A 24,547-nucleotide genomic window follows, 5' to 3' on the forward strand; every position below is an offset into this window, starting at 1 on the left:
AATATAGAATGGAATGGCATGAAATTGGTCAATTATTGAAATCCAACTTACCTAGGTGTCATGCTAGATAGGAGACCTTAAATTATAAGCAACACATAGAAAAGACAGCACTTAAAATTCAAACACGTAATAATATCCTGCACCGATTAACATCATCTTGGTGGAGTGCAAGTCCAACAAGTACTGCACACCTCTGCACTGGCACTTTGCTTTTCGATAGCCGAGTATGCTAGCCCTGTTTGGGAAAGTTCATCACATGTCAAAATTATTGACAGGGTTCTTAATGAAACATGTTGGCACGTTACCGGCTGTCTTAAGCCTACAAAAATTGACCATCTATACTCGCTGTCTGGTATTGCACCTCCTCATAATATCAGAAGAACAACACAAAGTAGATATGACAACAACAGAAACAACAACTAAAGATGAACAGCATCATTTGTATGGACATGTTGCAGGTAAATAGGAGGGTAAACTCAAGGAAAAGTTTTATTCACTCAGTAGAACCATTAGTTGATTCCATAAAAGCCACATGGTCAACAATGTGGCAAGAACAATCTCCAGAGGCTCTGAACTTAAACGAATCTCTTCCATCCGGCTTACATCTAGACTGGCAAAGATGGAAGACATTGAATAGACTTCATTCTGGAATGGGCAGATCAAAGCAGAATATGGCTAGATGGGGCTACACAGACAATGACAGCTGCTGCTCATGTGGTGAAACACAAACCATGGATCATCTTCTGCAATTCTGCCTAATAGATATTAATAATATATGTACCCGAGAAGATTTAATGCAGTGTAATGCAACAGCTTTAAAGTATATTAATCACTGGATGAGTGAAATTTGTCATTTTATGTTTTTGTGTAACATTTTATGCAAGTGGCATTTTTGTCTCTTAATGTATGCTTTTAATGTCTATTTCTTTAAATGTATGCTTTTAATCATTTATATGTATCATCTTACATTTTCTGTAGTTTGCGCACGAAATAAATAAATAAATAACCACAGTTTTCAAGCCTCCTTTATTTTTATTTTTATTTTTTTATGTGGTTACCATCCATGAAAGGTTATTACTCAACCTATAGTGCATTTGTACCAATGGTGGGCTAAGGATTTTTTTTTTTTCATTTTTGTCAATTTTTATATATTTTTTTGGTATTTTTTTATTTATTTTTACATGGTCTGGAAGCCCTGCTCTAGAAACCAAATGGAACTTTTTCATCCACTTCAGGATTCCAATAAGTGAGGCAGTGGTCTCATACTGGATGATGAGATTTATCTTCCACCTAAAGGCAATCATAGATGTTTATCCATGCCCACAGTGGGATTCGAACCCACAACCTGTTGGCTGGAAAGCAGGCATGCTAACCACTTGGCCAACCAGGCTGGCCTTTAAGCAATAAAACTACTTTCTCTGCTTTCCATCCTTTGGGAGCATCCCAGAGCTAGACATAATTAAACATGTGGTCAAGGCATTGTCAATTTCCTAGTGCCTTCTCATCATACTTGAGCTGATATACCATCTAAACCCATAGCTGTATTCCCATCAGGGTTATATAATATCCTATACACCTGCAGTTCATCTATCTTTCTGTCCACATCAGCCCTTGTCTCTCTTGTTACTGCAATATCTCTACCTAGATGATATACCCTTGCAAAGCTAAATCACTTCATAATTTAACTATTTCATCTGCTTCAGTTATCCCCCACCATTCACATTTGTCAAAATTATTCTACCATAATCATTCTTCCTTTTACTTACCAGATACCAAAAAAACTCTTTGGGATTACCTTTGGCATGCACAGCTAATTTCCTCTCCGCTCCTGATTTTGCTTCCTTACCTGAGTCACCTTCTGACCAATATTTGTACTTCTCATGTGCCTCCATTGAACTCCCAACTGATTCATACTCCTTACTCTAGGAGTGAAGCAGTGTTCTGTTATTACTTTCTTTAAACATTCCTTTACCATGTATATTATTTCTGGGAAAACTCCAATGTTACTCCTCTTTATAAACTATTATAATTACAGCTATTTTGCCTGCTTCAGTTTAGGAGTACCCCTGTTTAAATGTCATTGGTTATTTACTCATGGATTCTTAGGGCATTATGAGTGTAGATGTACTAAAAAGTATATGTAGCCTAAGGAATAGAAAATTGCACATACCTTTTTCTGGGTGTTGTGGCTTTTCCTCAGTCTGCGATGTCGAAAACTGCAGAGTGGGGGGGGGGGGGGGGGCAGTTCCAAGCAATGTTCTGAGTTTGTGATAATTAACAGCTCTGCAGTTCCACACACACACCCCTTCTTATATGAAAATTCCATATCTCAATCCACTTCCCAGATGAAGTCACAGGATCACTCTCACCGAACTGCCTACCCCCCCCCCACACACACACTCTGCAGTTTTCGACATCGCAGACTGAGGAAAAGCCACAACACCCAGAAAAAGGTATGTGCAATTTTCTATTCCTTAGGCTACATATACTTTTTAGTACATCTACACTCATAATGCCCTAAGAATCCATGAGTAAATAGCCAATGACATTTAAACAGGGGTACTCCTAAACTGAAGCAGGCAAAATAGCTGTAATTATAATAATTCCTTTACCACTTTCTATGCACTATCAACAGTCAATCTTTGCAGTTTCTCAAGCCACTGCAATGTTCCAAGCAATGTTCTGAATTTGTGATAATTAACAGCTCTGCAGTTCCACACACACACCCCTTCTTATATGAAAATTCCATATCTCAATCCACTTCCCAGATGAAGTCACAGGATCACTCTCACCGAATGGCAGCAATGTAGTCAATGTTATAAACAAAGAAATCATATGATGTAATTGCTAGATCTAGAACTTTGTTTATAACATTGACCTCTAGCACCTTCTATCCCATACTTTCTCAAGGTAATTATTCCTCAGTAACTGCACAAATTTCATTCCCTTCCACCCATGTGTCCTTTTCTCCTTTTGACCTATGTTCCCATAATTAAATTCTCCTAAAACACTTACTTGCCCTCCACTCATTGAACCCTTCCAATGCATACCATCCACATCATCCTTTGCATTTCATGGTGTATATATACAATTGGTTGCTGGTCTCATCTCTTCTTCTTGTTCTCAGTTGTATCACTTACAAGACATTTCTGCAGTCATTCAAGCTCTCGCTTCATCGTATGAAGGACTGCACAACTGCATCATTTCTCTCAGTTGACTATATACATGGTCAATTCTTCATTATTCACATCATCAATGCTGTTATATTTATAATCTTCACTTTTACTCTCTCTCATTCTCTCTCTCTCTCTGGATCTTATCCTGTAGCCCTCCATTCCTCACATTTTCACACCTATTCCCTGTTACATCCACTGCTTCACTCTTTCTTGACCCAACCAGCAATTCCAGCACTCGCTTTCGAAACACTTCATACACACTCACTCACCACTCTCTTTCAAATTAAAGTCCACTCACTTTTGGTAAAGAATACATTTCACAGAGTACACAACATGAAGTCCACTGGGTTGAATTCATTTAATAACTTCTTGGTAATGCTGTTGTTGTTTGCATCAGTGCTATGTGCCATGCTATGGAATGTACTGTTACAAAAAATAAAATAAAATAAATAAAAATAAATAAAGATGAGTGTAAGTTAACATGGCAGTTTGCACAAGATATAAGAAAAATCTTACTGACTATGCCACTGCTGATATAGATGTACCCACAGCAGCTCATGATACTCTTATATCCTGAATTGCAATAACTACACACATACTTCAAACGTCTGAGTTGTAGAAATTTTTTACTTGGTACGGTAACCAGCCAAGGTCGGCTCAATGCAATAAGCAGGTGATGTGTTGCATCAGGGCATCTTCTTCAAGGGGTGCTGAAGCGAGTAGAAAAATATAAAATATAAACTCATTTTATTATTATTATGTGACAACTACAGGGAATCCAAAGACTCATTGAGGGAGGGCACCTATTCTACAGCTGTCGGTCTCTACCACTCAATTCACCAAACACAATGAACCGCAATTACACCAACGCCATCTGCCACCCACAACTCCCCCACCCCCACTAGTATTTTCACAGACAATCACAAGCATACATGCCCATGGCAGGACTTGAACCCGCAGCCTTTTGGATGGAGAGCAGATATGCTCTCCATCCAAAAGTCCATCTCCATCACTTGGCCAACCAGACAGACAAAAATCAGAGAGTGCTCGGAATTGAACTGAGGACCTCTTGATCTGCTGTCGAATGCTCTAGCTGAGCTACATCCCCACTCACTAACATTTTAATATTATCGTTTATTAAATGTGGATGTGCACTAAATATATTGTAATAAATACTGCGCCTTTTAGTAACATTTAGCAAAAACTGAAAGTTGTTTTTGGCCTATGCATAGTATAGAGTTGGCAGAAGCAATAGATGCACCGGGTGCTCATTCGGGGCACTGCGTTTCAGAGGGTGCCCTTACGCTACTGACACTTTCTTTTTTATCCCGTTTTAGCTTCTATTAGGAAGTGACATTTGGGCATTGTTTGTAAAGCATTGAATTGTTGATTGCTAAACACACAGTGAATGTGTAGTTAATTCACACTGACATATGTAAATTCAAAATTTAACCTTTATAAATCAAAGAAAAATTTATGTACTTCTTTAAGTATTTATTTTTATTTTTTATTTACATTTATTTTTAATGTCTTACCAATTTTTTTGTTAAATCGATTTTTTTTTAAAATTTCAGAATGGAACTCCTGGAACAGAATTATAAATCTAATTTTCTACTGGTTTAAAGGTTTTCACAGATAGTATTCAATATCTATTACTTCATTTTACCGCTGGATAAAAGAAGTAAGCCAATAATATTGCTGCAACTGCTACTTCTAATTTCAGGACTATTTCTTTTCAATCTACAATCATTTGTTCAACTGTCTGCTGACATTATTCTAAGTTTTAGAAATTCTATTCTCTATTTTCACCATATAAAAATTTTTTTTTTTTGTTGCATATATGCAACAAAAAAAAAAAAAAAAGTTCATCGGTGTTAGTTTTTTTTTTCTTAAACATTTCGAAATATGAGACCTTTTACTGCTGCTGGAAATAACTTATGTCTTAGAAATACTAGACAATAATCTTCTCAGCTGGAGGTAAAGGCTAAAAGCTTAGGTTACTCTTAGTGCTATTGAGAAAGAAAGACCACTTCTTCAGAAGTCACACTAAAGAGCCTCAAGCAGTAATGCATAATACATCAGCAATGTCTTGTTTTGTTTTTAATTATATCCTAAATAGAAATATGCGATATTTCTTTTACAGTCTACATAATTATATCTTTTATAATTTTATAAATCTTTTATCTTTACAGTCACAATATTTATGTCAAAATAATTTCTTAATTTATAATAATCACAAGTTCACTTTTATTATCGAAAACTTATAAATTATTTGATGCAGTTATTTAAGAAAGAAAGAAATATTTGAATTGAAAAAAGGTGCATATGTGCTTCATAAGCCTTCAGCTTTTTTTTGTGTGTGTGTGTTCGGGGGGGGGAGGCTCACCTATTCATACTGCTGATGTTTGAAATAATTTATTTTCAAGACAGTTCACAAGACAATTGTTACAAATGTAATCACTTGGGGAGCATACTCATACATTTTAATGTAAAGCTGCAGTAAAAGTATAGCTACTTCAAAGTATAGCTATTTTTTTTGCCACCTAGATAAACTAGCAGTAAATGTCTTTTCCAAATATGCAGAGACAACTCTATGCTAAATTGAAAAGTTACCATGACAAATTTGGTATGACAAAAAAGGGTGGTGATCAAAAACTGAAGAAAAATCATCTACCATCTAAAGAGTTTAGTAATTAGAATTTTATGTGATGTAGTCATTATTATATATTATATATAATATTATATATGATGTCCTTGTAATCGTTAAATAACGATTACAAGGACATCAGAGAGAGAATAAGAGATAGGTTGCAATATTCAAAATTGATATGTGTCATGTAGCAAACACTTGCTACATGACACATGCCTAGTTTACAGTTTTAGTTTTACATTATAGTTCTCAAACTTGGATTGGAAATAAAAGAGTTATTCAAAGATCAGCTATTGCTCATATTAGAATTCTGAGGAAATTAGATGAGCCAACAGATGACATCAGTGACAGAATTATATTAAAATTAAGATATTAGAAAGCATCATGGCATCATTAGCAAGACTGTGTTAGCAAATATGTAATCTATGGTGTATGGTCAACTTAAAGAGAATACTAGAGGATAGGTCAGTAAAAGAGGTGTTTAATGTCACGATGGCTTTTAGGAAAGTGATATATAAAAGATTAATTTTGTATAGCATGTCACATGGCACCAATGGACAACTGAACAATGGCAACTAAGAAATGAAATGTATTGATTACTGAGAGTAAAAGATCTGTTGCTGGTCATGTTGAGAAAAAGTAATAGTAGTAGACATCAGAATAATGGATAGGAACAGGAGAATGAGCTAAAGAAGGGGTACATGTGGATGATAGGTCAGAGCAATGCCATGACATAAGACATTGCAAGGGAAGGATGTAGGCAGTGCATGTGGAAATGATGATGGTGTATTATAAAGAAGTAGTGCTGGAATATATACATAGCATCACGAGGATAAATTAGGTAGTGGTGTTGTGTCGTGAATAAACCAAGAAAAATAATTACCATTTAATTATTCAGGAACAACTCTCTTTGAAAATAGGCAGAGAATGTGGTGTGTTGGCCATAAACTGGAAATATATATATATGTATATAACACTAAGATAGGAGTAAGAAATTATATAACAAATGAAAGAAAATTGTAAGACCTAACCTGTTATGTATAAGGGTCTGATAGAGAAATTATTCAATGTATTGAATTAATTTAAGAACTCCATTTTATGTGTCATAAGATAGCAAAATCTGTAAGCCAGAGTCCAAGGGTCACCTATTGATGGTCCGGTGTTACGTGTGCCGGGGGGGAGAGATTATGAGAAGGAGAAACTAGAGCGCTTTCTAAGAAAACACGCCAAAAGCATGTGCAATGTAGTGGAAGGAGCTGGACGCCGTGACGAAAACCCACGTAACCACGTTGGCGGGCATCGCGATATACGAGAAACGCCGGGAAGGGCATGAAAACAAAAAGGTCAAGCAACCCCCACTCAAGGCTTTTTTGTTCCTGTTTCCTGACCTCTCGGATGTTGGTCCAGTCCGCAACTACAGAGAAGTTCCAGGCTGGTAGTGGAGGATATGAGTCGTCTGCCACAGCATATGGGATAGGGCTAGCTATTTCCTTGGACTAGGATAGCTATGCTATATTGTGCAAGGGAAAAACCAAGTAGATGCCGTCTGTTCTGGCTAAGCTCCTGAGCCATATCGCCCTTCCAGCTGAGAATCCGGCCGTACAGTTATCAAAGGTGATCAGACGAGCAGCAGACTAAAAAGAAGCCTTGATGCCCAGACAAGGCAGAAGAAAGGAACGAGTATCATTTCAGAGACGGTAATGTAGACTCTTGTATTATATATTCACGGTTAAGGAATTGTGTGTTTTCCAAAGAACATTTGTGTAGTGGACTCATAATATGGAACTTTAGGAACTGTCTCAAACTTGGCATAGACCCATCTTTGTTTGAGAACTGTCTGCCTAGAAGGGCTCTATTTAATTTGTATGAATTAATTGTGTTGTGTTAAGTGATATAACTGGTAACCACGTAAGTGTAGAATGTGTTATAACTTGTGATGAGATAATGTTAGGTTACATATAGAGGTGGTCCAAGCAAATTTGTTCGTGTATTTCATTAGTAGTAATGAACCAGAGATCTTACTAAAATTTGATTCAGATTATCTAGAAATAAGACTTTCATGTATCATTTCTTTAATTAATAAATATGTTTCTTAGTACCTGCCTGATCTGGTTTAGTATATGAATTTAAACAGCCACTCAAAATTATTATCGAACTAAGCAGGAAGAACCCACGTGTATAATTTAACAAAGCGGACCACGACTGCATGCAAGAATATAGTGAACAGAAGTTAGATATTTACTGTAGTTTAGTTACTGTGATACGGTACAAAGTGCCTTAGATGATAGAAATATAAGATCTGACAATGTTGGAGTCTTGACAAGTAACAGACTGATTTGGAGGAAAATTGTAGATAGGAAGTTAGTAATGATATAATTTTTTCATGTAGTACTATCATATCCTGTACACCCCTTGTGGGTACATGGCAGGAATTTGATGATGATGATGATAGTTAATGTGTATCACTCTGAGAGAACCATCCTGGATAAGAGTCTCATCTATCCTCGGTATTGGCTGGCACAGTTAAAAAATAAATTTGTCAATGCTTATCAGGTGGACTGTCTCAGAAGATATGGTTAATGGCTGCATCTCATTCTAGGACAAAGCCCTAATCATTAAGTATCCTACATGTGATTAAACTTAAGAGTGGCCAAAGATTTTGTTTGTTAAAAATGGGAAAGATTTAAGAGAACAACAATTTAAGTATACACTAACCTTAAAAGCTAAAAGGGACAAATTATAGAAAAAAAGAGTATATAACAGTAGTTTAATAGATGAGTACATCATTATTAAGCAAGTGCTGCATAAAATCAAAATACATTGGGAGAAATATAAAGAGAGAGATGATCCACAAGCTCACAAGCAGCACAAAGCAAAGGAAGAAGAGGTCATCATCATGGTAAGGAAGACGAAATATGTTGGGATAGCATGAATAATTGCTGATGGCAAGAGAGGTGAAAAGAAGTAGGAATAGTCGAATTACTGAGTAATCACATAGAAAGGTGTGGCATCCAGGTGGGATAATGCAATAACATATGTGACAGGAGTGATGTGAAAATAGAGGTAAATAAATTGAAGATGCTCAAAGAGATATTACAAAATCCAAAAGTTAACACCACTATGCAACTGGATGGAATATCACTAAATTCTCTGAGTTTCAGCTAGTTTTCTGTTCCCAGGAATCGACACATTTTTTTTAAGGAATTCCTGGGCCTATTCAATTTAATTTAGCTCATGAAAATTATTTTTCAAATATATTTATTATATACCAATATAACTTTATTTTTCAGGAAATTACAATGTATAATGAATATTAATTATAATAACATCAATTAATCCTTCCAATATTTTGACAAAGTCAAATTGCAATCATCAGGGATCACAGAACAGTGATATGTGTATGCAGGTACTTACTGGGTCAATGAGTCTGAAGTAAGGCAATCAAAGTTAGGCCTAGAGTCCTAAACAGTGCCCCCCCCCCCCCCCAAGTGGACTAAATTGGGTGGTTTTGGACATTGGGCTGAAGATCAGAGGATGAATACTTCCCAAATTTGGGACATTTTCATGCACCCAAATTTACTGAGGTTTTGAAGTTTCTCAGAGCTGAGGCAGATTCCAAGAATAGCCTCTCATATTTGTATTTGCTGTGGTGAAGAAGAGTGGCCTTTTTCCAACATATCTCATTTGGGGGGGGGGGGGGGGTATTCAAAGCATGGTCAGCAAGTCCACAGTGCCTGCAATGGTGGAACCAGATGTAGTCCATGTGTACAGAAATTCTGACATTGACTGTCCTGTCTATTTGGCTGTAGTAGGACAGTTTGCAAATGCAAGAGGGACCAGCTAAAACATGAAAGGTCTAGATAATGTGGTGGATCTTTGGCAGCGAGGATAAGGAATGCCAATTTTTTATGTGGTCTGTAAGTGGATGTATGGTTGCATTTCTTCAGGAATTTTGTGCTCTAGATAATGGAATGGTGATAGATTTTGTGTAGTCTCTGTTGTGAAATGGATGAGAATAGTTGTGGTTAAGAGGTTTTAAAATTTTTGGGATTTTGTGGGAACTGTAGCCATTGGCTAAGAAAGTTGAGAATGTGGTTACATTCAGTAGTTAAGGCGCTCATCAATCAGAAATTATTAAATTTCTGATTGATGAGTGCCTTATTTTCCAACAGTCACCAACAGTCAGCCACCCCCCCCCCATCTGATTGATGGGGGGGGGGGGGTTGGCTGACTGTTGGTGAATATGCTTACCAGTATGTGTGGGTTTTTTGTAAACAGAGAATGCAAGGGATCAAGGTTGGCATGTAATCAGAATGTCTAGGAAGGGGAGAATGTTGTTAAACAACAGTCTCCCTGCATATACTGGTAGATACTTTCAGCAATCTTCCAACAATATGGGATTATAAAAACCCTATAATATAGCAAAATTAACTACTGCACTAACTACTGAACTTGACCACATTCTCAACACTTTCTTAGCTAATGGTTGCAATCCCAACAAAATCCCAAAAATATTAAACTCTTAACTGCAAATCCCCTCTCCCACTTCAGAACAGAGACTACACAAAATCTATCACCATTCCATATATCTGGATCACATCTGAAAAAATTAATAAAATTCCTAAAGAAATAGAACTTTACAACCACTTACAGACCACATAAAAAATTGGCATATCTTATCTGCTCTGCCGAAGACCAGTCAACATTCCCTAAACCTGCCAAATGTTTCCCAGGTTTCTTGTAGTTGCAAACTGTCCTATTACGGCCAAACAGGCAGGACAGCTACTATCAGAATTTCTGAACATGCATTATATATATATATATGTTCAGAAATTAAACACGCTGACCAGACTTTGAACACTGACTACAGGATGGAAGAAGGCCACTCTACTCCACCACAGCAAATACAAATATAACAGGCTCTTCATGGAATCTGCATAAGCCCTGAGAAACTTTCCAAACCTCAACAATTTGGGTGCATGAAAGTGCCCCAAATTTGGGAAGTACTCATGCTCAAATCTTAAGTCCCAACAACCAAAACTACCCAATTTAGTCCACTAGTGAGGCCACCATTTAGGACTCTAGGCCTAACTTTGGTTGTCTTTCTTCAGCCTCATTTACCCCTCCCACCAAATGTTAGTGGCTGTGTGCACACACACATACATATCATTTTGTGATTGTTCATAGTTCTGTGATCTCTGATGGTGGCAATTTGACTTTGCCAAAACAATGGAAATGTTAATTAGAGTTATTATAATTAATATTCAGTACCCATTGTAATTTCCTGATAAATAATAGTTATGAATAGCCAAGGTATAAGCCTTTCTACCAGTATATTCCAATATACTGTATTTCACTGTTATTTTTTGCAATGATTCTTCACGTGATATTTTGTCAATTCTATCTTCATTTTTATAAAATGCATCTACAACTATTAAGTGAATAACATGATTAAAGCAGAGTGAATTTTCAACTCAGTTTTCACATCAAATTTCTGCATCATCACCCTCACTTCATAGACACAATTTAATTTTTTTCAAAATTAAAATTATTCCAGATTCTTGAAATTCGTAAGTTTATAATATTATGAATATCAGTTGAGACCATTTCCTGGATATATGAACTAATCCTAAATTTAAAAATGTTTATACAATCTAAATGAATAACAATATAATAAAACTAAAAATTTTAGTTTTACTAAAACTAAAAACTTTTAGTTTTTAGTTTTAGTAAAACTAAAATTTTTAGTTTTATTATATTTTTATTTATAATTCTGTTAATTCTTTAATTTTTTAATATTTGCCCTTTATTATTATTGTTACACAGGTTTCTCCATGGAGTGGAGATACCTGTGTATCTTCCAATAATGTACCTTCCCAAACTGCCCACAATGTTTCCAAACTCTTACTATATGTGGCACACAATACTATTTTTGGGGGGAAGAGGAAAGATTGATGGGAAAAGGTTAGGGTGGGAGTAACGGGGCATGAGCCATTTTGACTGTGCATCGTCTTCAGAACTCGGGTGGGAAGTGGAGGCTATATCATGTCGGCTTGGTATTTCTGTCTTTGGTTTGCTTGTGTTATTGTCTATTGGTTGAAGTCAAACCCTAATTTTTATGTTATGAAGTTTCCAACTCTCAGAGATTATGTAAGGTTAGTAGACGTTTACTGAGTTTTCACCACATTTTATGGCTATCGTTTCTGATATTCTAAGCATTGTTTCATTATCTTCTATGTCTAATATTATGGCCTTGTCGATTTGCAGGGTATGTTTCTGTCCTTAGCAGCTTAACAGCAGATAAATGCATATCGCTAGGATAAGAAGAAGCCAACAACATCCAAAAACGGTATGTCTGAATTTTCCTCCTATATTATTCTTCATATATCGGTTTTTATAACACATCAGTAATGCCCTAAGATTTGAGTAAAAAGCCAATGACATTGTGAAAAAGGGGCACTCCTAAACAAAAGTAGGCTATATAGCCATAAAAATAATAACAATGATCTGTATTTAAGTTTTGCAGATCTGGAAAAGGCATATGACAAGGTGCCAAGAGAAACGCTATTCAAAACGCTCAGTTATATGGTGTCAACGAGGCATTATATTAAGTAATACTTAGTTGTCGTTTGAGTTGTAAGTCAGCAGTTAGAATTGAAGGAAGTACAGGAAGATGGTTTAATGTTAAATTGGGTGTCAGACAAGGATGTACATTATCTCCTACAGAATTGAAGGAAGTACAGGAAGATAGTTTAATATTAAATCTGGTGTCAGACAAGTACATTATATCCTACATGATAATGGTTTGAAGTTATCTGGTGTCAAACAAGGATGTACACTTTTTAAGCTGTCATACTTATCTGGTTTCTAAGTGTAAGGAGGCTAGCTTTGATCCAGCCCTGTTCTAAGAATGGAGGTAAATAAATTATTGAACTCTCACCTTATTGCTTTCACCTCAATACCTTTGAAAATAATGGAAGATACCCATCAATTAATTACTCATCTTTATGGATTTGGTTACTCTAGCTCCACAGCAGATCTGATGTCCTTATTCATAACCATATTCACTTTTGGACTCAAGCCATAGAAAGATTGGAAGAACTCCCACAGTTACTTTGGATATTTCCTATCAAGAGTGACCATGTGATTTTATCTACACTTCTCCTGCTAATATCTAATTCTATGTATAGCTTTGCTGATGATAGTTTATTCTATTCCATTCTTCTTCTTCTTCATTCACAAAACTGTGTAGCATTCAAATGATTGAAACTTTGATCACTGCAATTCATCAATCTCCATGCTATTCTCAAGTGGAATGAGATAAATCTAGTGAATTTTAATACTACCAAAACAGATCAGTTTTTTTGATTCAGATAACCATGGAGTGCTCAAATGACTGAAACACCCATCTCCTTGCTATTCTCAAGTGGATGAAGATAATCAAATGAATTTTAATGCTGCCAAAATGCACTCCTGTCTTATTTCCTAGAAGAAAGGCCATCCTATACTCCCTCTCACTTTTGATAATAATCTGTTTGCCAACCAAATCAGTTTCTCTTTGGAGTGACTTCTGCATTAAGCCCATCTTGGTACAAAATCACAACAAATACTTTTAGCTTAAAAAAAAAAAACCTTGGTATTTTTGTTCTAAACTATTTATTTATTTAATGAATTTTAAAGTGATAAGAGAATAAACAGGAACTATTACATAAAACAGAACGGCATCATAGTTTATCAGTGAGATTATGAATCCAAAATAAAGCCTTAGGTTTATCATGAAAAAAGTGCAAATAAGTTCCATGATAAAAGAGCACAGAACAGTCGCTAAAATGTGGTTAATGGTCTGGGCCATAATCACAGAATGGAGAGCCAGTCCATTTCCATTTGTGGAACATAATGTTTGCATCTCCCATGTCTTGTCCTGATCTGGCTAAGTGTAGGCCACAGATGTCTTGGAAGGTTAAAACCCTTTACTCTAGAAGATGGATCAGGAATAATGATATGTAAGTTGGAGGTGTTTCTACTGGTATAGTTTCCAGGCTGATGTGATATCAAAAGGTTCATGCAACATTTGCATAGCAGCTCTCCATTCAGACTATCAAGATTTCTGTCTGATAAGTTGTGTAGGAGATATCATTTTGTATGGACAAGTCACTGTTCAATAATTTTAATTCACAGGTTACCTAAAGCCCTTTACTTCCATAATGGAGGAGTAGCAATGTTACTAAGTGTTGGAAGCTACTAAGTTGGTATTGATCTTATTGTTCCAGAGATAAATCTCACAGCATGGTTGAGATGGACTTCCATCAGTGAGGGGTGAGAACTGTTAAACCACATGAAGAACAATATTGAAATGCAAATGCTAAAGCTGTAGTTTGCAATATGCTACCATCTGCATCCCATAAAGTGTATATAAGTTTCTGCAAGATATTAATGCAAGTTTTTAATTTGTCACAATCTTCATCGAGTGATATTTGATTCTGCCGGTCTGGTTGGCAAGTATTAGTGTATCTGCTCCCCAGCCAAAAGGCTGCAGGTTCAAATCCTGCCATAGGCATGGATGTTTGTGATTGTCTGTGAAAATACTGGTAGTGGTGGGCGATAGATGGCACTGGTGTAGTTGCAGTTCATTGTGGTTGGTGAATTGAGTGGTGGAGACAGAGAGCTGTAGAGTAGGTGTCCTCCCTCGATGAGTCCTTGGACTTCCTGGAGGTGTCACATAATAATAATAATAATAATAATATTTGAAAGTCAGAGATCTGTCAAGAGTCACTCCAAGATACTTTGGAATTCTAGTGTATTTTACCATGCTATTTCTAAGGTAGACTTCAAGAGTTATTTTAATTGGAGAACCAGGAGAGACAGATTACACAGTCCAACACAATTTTTGCTGACTTTTATATGAGACTTGTTTTTTGACTAATTTGGGTGCGCTGATTTCAAATATCAAACCCATTTTTCTCTATCACGTCAGGTTTTTCCTCTATGGCATTTTCTTTTTGCTAATTTGCAAGTTTTTGATAGTTTTAAGGAGGCAGTATTATTTAGAGGATTAAAAAAATTGATTTTTTAATATTATTTTCTGAAAGTATGTACTTTTAAAAATCTGTTCCTAACTTTTTATCAAGAAATTCAAAAAATTCCCGAAGATATAGCCTATTATTCAAAGCGGTGCGCAGATCAAAATCGGAGTGCTCACCGCTCTTGCTTGTTAGTAAACGAATAAATGCGTAAGAACCTGCAACGGTACGTACTGGCGATTTGAATGCGAGAGAGGCCGATAATTAGATACATAACTACTTAGCAATATTCATTAAAAATTACAAGAATATTTATAAAAAATTAACAATTTTACTTACACATGAGTTTCAGGGAATAAATTTTTGTTTGTAGCAATTTCTGCTGTGTGTTCTGTTTTGGCAATCCCTTTGAATACTTCAACAGTAGTCAGTCATCATGTGAGAATCCCATCTTCCTTGGTACCGATCTTCCATAGTTTTTAAGTCTTGATGAAATCTTTCGCCTTGTTCATCGCTTACAGTACCTAAATTCTCGGGAAATCTATCAAGATGACTGTATAGGAAATGAAGCTTTATGCTCATGTTGCAACCTAGACGCTGGAAATTTTCAAGCATTGTTTCCACTAGATCTTTGTAATTGCACACTTTTTTGTTTCCAAGAAAATTATTCGCAACCATTGTAAATGAAGTCCAGGCCTCTTTCTCAATTTCATTCATAGAGTTGATGAAATTTGGGTCTCTCATTAAAGTTCTAATTTGCGGTCCATCAAATACACTGGCTTTAATTTTTTCATAACTAAGTCGTGGAAATTTTTCACATATGTATTGGAAACAGTCACCTTATAAATCTAAAGCTTAAACATACTGCTTCATAAGACCTAGTTTGATGTGTAGAGGTGGAAAAATGATTTTTTCTCAGTCGATTAAAGGTTGATTTATAACATTCTGTTCTCCAACATTTAAGGATATTCTAAGAGGCCAATGTTTCTGACTCCAGTGTTGGTTTCTAGCTCGACTATCCCAGAAGCCTAGAAAACACAGAAACTTTGTATATCCTCTTTGAAAGCCAAGTAAAAAGTTCACCATTTTAAGATCCACACAGAAGATCCAGTTATGTTCTGTATATTTTAATAACTTCAGAACCTTTTTAATGTCCTCATATGTTTCCTTTAAGTGGACTGAATAGCCAATAGGAATTGAGCCATATACATTCCCATTGTGTAGTAAGACACACTTGAGACTTCTGCTTGAACTGTCAATAAATAAACGTCACTCATTTGGATGATATTGTACAACACTCATTTCAGTTAGTAAACCTGACACATTGTTACAGTAAAGAAACCCACACTCGTTTTTAAAATATTGTACAAGATTACTTTCCCTGCTACGATAAAAAGTTATCTTCGCATCTTGCTCCAGTAAGTTTTTTTCATTTAATCTTGAAGCTAACAATTCTGATGATTCCTTTGATAGGCCCAAATCTCTTACTAAGTCATTCAATTCTGCTTGAGTAAAACGTTGCAGTCCAGAACTAGAAATTAAATTTTCATTGCCTAAATCAACATCCGGGTCTTGCTCCTCAAGAACATCTGGCATATCCCGATCATGCTCTTTCTCAAGTAAAGGAAGTCCTTTATAAATTGGCATGGCTATTTCATTGGAATGAGCAACTGGCCGAAGTGCTGAGTCGAGATTTGGATACACAATTTTTTTCTTATTCTTCTTATTATAACCAGAAGTCTGAACTAAACAAAAATAGCAATCATCTACGTGATTTTTTGGTTCATGCCAAATCATTGGAATGCCAAAAGCTAATTTTTGGCGTTTTCCCTTGCTCCACTGTCGTAAATTTTCTACACATGACTTACACACTTTATTTGGAGCCCATAAATTGTCCTGATCTGCAAGTTTTACGTCAAAGTATGCAAAGTACACTTTCTTAATGAAATCAGTGATATTTGTCCTTTGACTGGGAACAGTAAAGCTGCCACAAATGTAGCAGAAGGAATCTACACTACTGACACATTTTCGAGTAGTAGACATGATGTATTTTCTTCACTGCCGACTAACATGCAATTAAGAAGACAAAAAAAAAACAGACTTTATTGAAACGTTATAAGCGCTCATCATACTTTCACAATCGATTAACGATTGACTGATTTTGATCATTCTTTGTCCGCTATGATGCATATAGCATTCATTTGTTTTAGGCAGTTGTCATAGCCTACTTTTCATCACCTAAATGTATTAGGTCGGTTATCGGCCTCTCTCGCATTCAAAGCGCCAGTACGTGCCATTGCAGGTTCTTACGCATTTATTCGTTTACTAACAAGCGAGAGCGGTGAGTGCTCCGATTCTGATCTGCGCACCGCTTTGAATAATAGGCTATATCTTCGGGAATTTTTCGAATTTCTTAATAAAAAGTTAGGAACAGATTTTTAAAAGTACATACTTTCAGAAAATAATATTAAAAAATCGATTTTTTTGATCCTCTAAATAGTATTGCCTCCTTAAAACTATCAAAAACTTACAAATTAGCAAAAAGAAAATGCCATAGAGGAAAAACCTGACGTGATAGAGAAAAATTGGTTTGATATTTGAAATCGGTGCACCCAAATTAGTAAAAAACAAGTGTCAGATCATAATCAGCAGAAAAAAAAATTTTTTTTTGTTGGCCAGTGTTATTCTTCGAAGATGAATTTTCAGTGAAGGAACATGCCACATGCGACTAGATACACGGCACCTACAGTAGATCCAGAACTGATGGTGAGCTATGCCACAATTCCCAGAAGAGGACTACAGCAGGACGACTGCCAAAAGCCGTTCAGTGAAGGCTAGTGTATAGAATGGAGGAAAGCAGTCAGTAGGACTGCCACAAATCTTCAAAGCTGGTAGGACTCTGCATGTTTCTGCAAATTTGTGAATAGATTCAATCGTATTAATGCTGAGATAATGATTAAGAATTGTATGTCCACTGAATGTAGCTTTGTTAAAGTAATTGTATAGTCGCTATAAGAGATAATTGAGGCTGAAATTAAGTATATTAGGAAGAATGTTAGTCAACGATGTAAATTGTAACAGACAGTAAATGCATAGTTTTGTAAAGCAAGTTATTTAAGCATTGTGAATAGCAGATCTAAATTGTAAAGTTATGATTTTAGTTTAAATAGGCATCAGAGAAAAATTGTTCAATTGTATATTACATTGTATAGTTGCTTAAGGTAAAATAAACATGTTTTGTTTGTTTAAAACTATCACCTGATCTTTGACCAATGCACTGTCTCATAAAAATAACCGAACCTATGTGCTTAAATTAGAGAAATTGCCACGACTGACTAATCAGGAATTATTTTTGAAAGTGATCTATTAGTTAGTTATAACACTAAACGTGTTATAACTAATTTTCATGTGCTATAAAATTAATTCCAGATGGCATAGTCGACAAACAATATAAATTTTTCCTGAGTTACATAGCGTGGGAGATAGTTAACTGTAACCGTGAATTGCCTATTTTAGAGGCTCTTTCACTAACAGCACTAACACTTGTAGGAGTATAAAGGATAGTAAGCGGGGATAAAATAAATCAGGTTAGATTAGAATAAGGTAAAGAGTACTTAACAGAGAGTTTGAAGTTAAGGTGGGCATAGTAAGGATAAAGACAAAAGAGTAAAAATAATACAAAGGCACAGCCAACATAGATATTGAAGAAAATAATTAACATAAATAACATGGTCATCATCGTCCGGTAGCATCCTCTAGCAAGAGAGTTGCAGCAGATGAGCAGCTCTTCTCCATTTCTCTGTCTGTCGCTTCCATCATTCTTAAACCAGTCCATTCCACGATGTCATTAAACCACTCTCTAGTTGGTCTTCCACGTCTTCTCTTCCCATGAACTTTCCCTTGTAATATAGTTCTTGTCAGGTGTCCCGAAGAACCTCTCAGAATATGCCTGCAAATCTAGTCTTTCTTTGCATAATATTCTTTAACAGTGTTCTTTCCATCCCAACTCGTCTTAAAACTTCTTGATTTGATATTCTTTCTGTATAGCTAATCTTTTCCATCTTTCTATAACACCACATTTCCAATGCATTAATTCTTTCCATATCTCTCTTTCTTAGTGTCCATGACTCACTTCCATAACTTGCAATACTCCAAACTGTTGCTTTAACTATTCCAATTCTAACTCCTATTTTAGTGTTCTTGTTTATTAAAATTTTCTTCATTTCCATAAATGCCACTTTAGCTTTGCCTATTCTATTTCTGATGTCCAACTCTGAAGTTCCTTTCTCTGAGATCCAGCTACCTAAATATTGAAATCTTTCCACTTCTTCTAAAATCTTTCCTCCACATCTTATTTTTACATTATCTCCTATTTTTCTACCCATTATCATTATCCTGGTCTTTTCTGTGTTAATTCTTAGTCCATACTCTTTACAAGAGTTTTCAATTCTTTGAATAATTTGTTGTAACCCATTTTCACTTTCTGCCATCACTACTACATCATCCGCATATCTTAAGTTATTAATGATTCTTCCGTTTATTTTTATTCCTTCTTCTACATCCTCAAGTGCCTCTCTAAACATTTGTTCACTATAAAAGTTAAACAATAATGGTGATAACTTGCATCCTTGTCTGACTCCTCTCTCCACCAGGAATTCTCCTGTTTCCTCTCCATTAACACACACTGACACTATTTGTGACCAATATAATCTCTTTAAAATTTCCAAATCATAAGAGTCAATATCAGTATTTTCTAGAATGTCAAAAAGCCTTTCATGTTTCACTGTATCAAATGCCTTTCAAAATCTAGAAATCCCCAAAACAACTTTCCATCATGGTTTAGTGTTTTCTCCCCAATAATTCTTAGACAAGTTATAGCCTCTCTTGTTCCTCTGTTGGTTCTGAATCCAAACTATTCCTCGTTCATTTCTTTTTCTATTTTATTCCTAATTCTCTCTAAAATTATTTGCACCAGAATTTTTGCTGTGTGAGTTATAAGACTTATCGTTCTAAAATTGTTACAGTCTAAAGCTCCCATCTTTTTTTGGAATGGGGATAAAAATTGATCTACTAAACTCCTCTGGTAATTCTTGTCCTTCATAAATTCCGTTAATAATTTGTCATAACACTTACATACCTTTTTCAGCTATATTCCTTATAAGTTCTATCTGTATACCATCTATTCCAGGGGATTTTCCTTCCTTCATCTTTTGAATTGCTAGATTCAATTCCTCCCTCATGATGCACAGTCTCTGCCCACTATGTTCTTTCCTTTGATTTTCTCCTCTTTCCCTGTCTTCATAAAGTTTACTTACATATTCTTCCCATCTCTGTAATATCTTCTCTTTTTCTATCAGAATTTCACCTCTTTCATTCTTGATTGCTCCAGTCCTTAGCATCTTTCTCCTTCCTGTCATCATATTAATGTTTTTATAAACACCTTTTATGTCCTTTCTTTGTGCCTTTGCTGTTGTATCTTTACTTATTTCATCGAACCACTCTTCCTTTTTCCTTCTTATCTCTCTTTGTATCTCCCTACTCAAGTCTTTATACTGCTTTTTTTTCTCCTCTGTTTAAATATTAACTAACGTTCTTCTTTGTGTTATTTTCCTCAAAATATTTTCCGTCATCCATGGTTTCTTTCTTTTCTCTCTTTCCTCTTCTTTTTTAGCTAAATGTAATGCTGTAGCAGTAATTATGCTTTCCTTCAGAATTTTCCATTTTTCACTTGCATCATCATTTTCTTGTAGGTTTCACTCGTTCATTTCTTCCTCTACTTTCTTTGAGAATTCATTTGCCGTAAATAACAACTAACCCAAAATATTATAATGGCACAACCAACATTATTTTACAATGCCATCCAGGTCAAATGCTTTCCCAGTTTTCAGAGATTCAACAGTTCCAAACAATAATTCTTTCTACTCAATTCATAACACTTTAGAAATCCAACATCTGTCCGGACTTTGAATAATATTTGTACATTTGGGGTAGCATACTAAAGCCTCACTCAGAATGCTCAGTCATATCCAAAAGAGAACAGTTCACTTAATAAATGATTACTTTCTAATAGACACCCTCTAATTACTTTCATGTAGGCACTGTTCGTGCATCATGTTTTTTTCTATAGATATTATACAGACACCACTGAACTGACTCCAGTTTTCTCTAATCATTTAGAAACATAAACAGCTACTGATCAGTATGCATCAAGTTGAGCTCAAAACTTATCAAACTTCTTGCTCTCTTCCTTCACCGCCTTCCTGATGTAGTCAGATAAATGACAGATTACTATACTACTGGTATGGTCCCCACAGATCCATTACATTAAAGTCAACTATAATAATAAACCATACATACCTTAAAAAATCCTCTGTAATTTGAGGAATCTCCAATTTCACACTAAGCAAATCTTTGTTATTTTTAGTTCTTGGTTGATGGAACAATGCTCCTAACATTGGCTTGCTACAAGAAATTTCCATTTCACCTCTGCAAATCTATGGAAAATACATTAGTTAAATAATGAAAGTATGACAATGTCAAATGACATTTCATCCTGTATCTGTGTCATTCCATTAAAGTTATTACAAATAACTTAAAGCATACAAGAATATTTATTCTAAAACAGCACCCATGATATATTTAATATTTAATTAGCAGAATGTGAATGGAACATGAGGTGCCTCCAATATTACCTACCCACAGAGCTAATAAATTAATTATCAATTAATTTTAAAGGTGTAATATCTATATGGAGATATATCCAGACGTCCTGGTTTAAAAGGAATAGATGTATCATCAATTCATTGTTTAAAAGGAACTGATGATCTTTCAGAGAACAGGAAAAACACAAACGCAATAAGTTCTCTGAATGGAAAAGAGCTTGGTATGTGGTGAGAGGAATCTTCATATGGACTTTTCTCCATCTCATATGAAGTTAACAGAGGTTTTTCTCCTAGAAACTCATGTTTTTCATCCTGCATACAGACCACTAGCTAGAGAATGAACACAATTTACAGACAAAAAAAAGAATAATATTGGTAGGCAGTGGCAAATAGTGCTATTCTATGTAGATGGAGGATTAAGTAGTAGGTTGTGTGGAGTGAGTATCATTTCATGATGAGTCCTCAGACTCCTTGGAAATATCACATAATAATAACAACATAAAAGAACTTTTTTTATATTTCATTTTACTATAGTTAGACAGCAAACTAAGCATAAGAAGTGATAAAATAGATTATTATACGCACCATCATGGAGTTAGAACATGGCAGGCCCACACTAACCATTATTCACATAATACCTATGATTTTTCTTCTTCATTATCTTCCTATGGCTACAGCCCAAATCAAGCCTTACCCTCCTGGATTTGTTACATCCAACCCTGACCATGTCTGTCCAAAACTTACTTCTCCAGGTTGGACATTGCAATATTATTATTATTACATAACACCTTCAGAGAGTCCAAGGACTCATCGAGGAAGGGTACCTGCTCTATAACTCTCCGTCTCCACCAACCGCTACTACCTTCATCATCTACACCAACACCATCTACCGCCGACCACCAGCACTAGTATCGTCACAGACAATCACAGACATCCATGCCCACAGCGGGATTCGAACCTACTGCCGGATATGCTAATCATTCGGCCAACCAGGCCAGCTGATGTTGATATCTTGACTAACTGGCAATCCATTCTAGTAGTTAGGTATTCTTATGGCAGAGTTCAGCTATAGTTCAATGCCCAACATTGAAAGCCATGCTAGAGCCTCCCTTTGACACCTTGTATCTCCTTCACATCACTGAGGAAACAGCAAAGATGGCAGTCACTGATGATATGTTTGACAGTCTGTAGGATATGTGTGCAGTCACAGTAAGGGTAATTTGCAATATTTCATTTATGCAGGAGGTAGTCACATCTGCCCTGGTTTTTATCCTGATTCTGTTGATAGTTGTCCATAGTCCTAAGAAAGATGAAGCTGTGCTGGCAGATGCAGGGGTCTTTCACAAGAGAGCCATTTGTTGGCAAGTTCATAGCCCATTGTTGGTTCCACATGTCATGAGTTGAAGGTGCTGGGCCAGAAAAGGCTCTGGTCATGTTTCAAAATAGGTATCTTGAATTCAGTGTGGTTCTGGGGGGGGGGGGGGGGGAGAGATTTATCTCAGAGCTGCAGAGCTGAGTGGAGAGGCAGTATGGAGTTATTTGTGATTTTCTCCAGTTCTTTTAGTGAAGCCTGTCTTCTTCGTATATTTGGAGGGGCTATGTTGGAAAGCACTGGTAGCCATGGGGGGGTAGATTTCAAGATCCCATTAATCGTGTACATGGTTATGTTCAGTTAGTAGTCAATAATGTTTGTGTGAGCACTTCTTTCCCAGACTGGTGCAGAATACTCGGCAGCAGAGTAAACAAGGGCCAGGCCTAAGATCCTAAGTACCTTGGATCTGCCATCCCAGCTAGTTCAGTTCCACTTAGTCTTGAGATGATGTTGTTTCTCATTTTTATTTTGTTTCTTTACTTTACAAATGTGATTACTGTAGCTCAGACTTCTATCCAAGTTCACTTCTAGGTATTGTGGATGAGGATCATAACTGACTGGGCTGACAGAGAAAATTAGATCGAGTTGGCGGTTTGCCTCCTTGTTGTTAAGATGGAAAGGTGTGGACTGTTTTGTTAGGGTTTGGCCTTAAGTGCCACTGTTTGAAATATTTCTCGAGAATCTCCAAATCTGTGTTCAAAGCATCCTCCAGAGAGTCAAAAAAAGGCAAGCAGTGAAGCATCGCCATGTCATTAGCATAGCATACATATATTTGCTTGATCATGTTGAGAGAATGTCCAAAATATAGATGTTAAAAATAGTTGGAGTCAAAACAGAGCCCAGCCCTGAGGCAAGCCATTCTGAAGGAATCTGGGTCTGCTTTTCCTTCCTCCAATATGGACCGGAATTTTTCTGCTTGTGAGCATGGATTCTAGGAAGTGTAAGGGTGTTTTACATTTTATGTTGAAACTGAGCTTTGACAGCAAGCCTCTGATCCAGACTGTATCATAGGTCAACGTCAAGTCAACGAAAGCAGCTCCAGATTTTAATTTCTTTTGGAAGCCAGCTTCAATTTAAGCTGTTAAAGTCAAGACTTGATCACAACAGTTTCTTCCAGGCCTAAAGCCAGCTTGCTTCATAGGAAGAGCTGTCTCGATGAGTGGGGAAATCCTTTTCAGTATGATTCTTTCCAGGAGCTTAGATTGAGCATAGGAGGGCAATTGGGTGAAGGTTTCCAATGGAGCTGGGGTCTTTCTGCTTGGGAACTGCAATTATCTTAGATTCTTGCCAGAAAGCTGGCAGTTCTCCAGCAGAGATGATGATGGAGAACAAGACTGACAGCCATGCATTTCCCTGCTGGCCAAGGTGTTTAAAGAACTCAGGGAGGAGGAGGCCATCAGCTCCAGCAGCCTTGCCATCCATTCCAGTCATTCACCTATCCAAGCTAAACATCTAGTCCTCACACTCTTACATAACTTAAAGGATGATCCACAATTCTTTCCCTACTCATCATGTATTGAAAAGAAAATTTCTATCTTGTCTTCTCTTTTCCACTAAACTTTTCAACCCTTCATGGCTTCAAGCATTCCATGGATGTGATACCTATATCTGGATCACCATCTCTTCATCCTCAAAAAACTCATCATCATCATCATCATCATCAAATT

General features: G+C 36.2%; 1 protein-coding gene across 2 annotated transcripts in view; it reads right to left on the reverse strand.

The window, feature by feature from the left end:
• The window catches only part of LOC150106226 (gamma-tubulin complex component 6-like), a 909,633-nt gene that overhangs the window by 659,231 nt on the left and 225,855 nt on the right, over positions 1-24,547 (reverse strand). For both annotated transcript variants that reach the window (XM_090392253.1, XM_090392252.1), the window contains one exon: positions 21,204-21,340. In XM_090392253.1, the coding sequence (XP_090248379.1) occupies positions 21,204-21,340 (137 nt within the window). The remainder of the gene's footprint in view (positions 1-21,203; positions 21,341-24,547) is intronic.

The sequence above is a fragment of the Typopeltis vanoorti genome, chromosome 5 (genome assembly GCF_054136105.1).
Source record: "Typopeltis vanoorti isolate ZY-2024b chromosome 5, IOZ_Tvanoo_1.0, whole genome shotgun sequence".
NCBI lineage: Eukaryota > Metazoa > Arthropoda > Arachnida > Uropygi > Thelyphonidae > Typopeltis > Typopeltis vanoorti.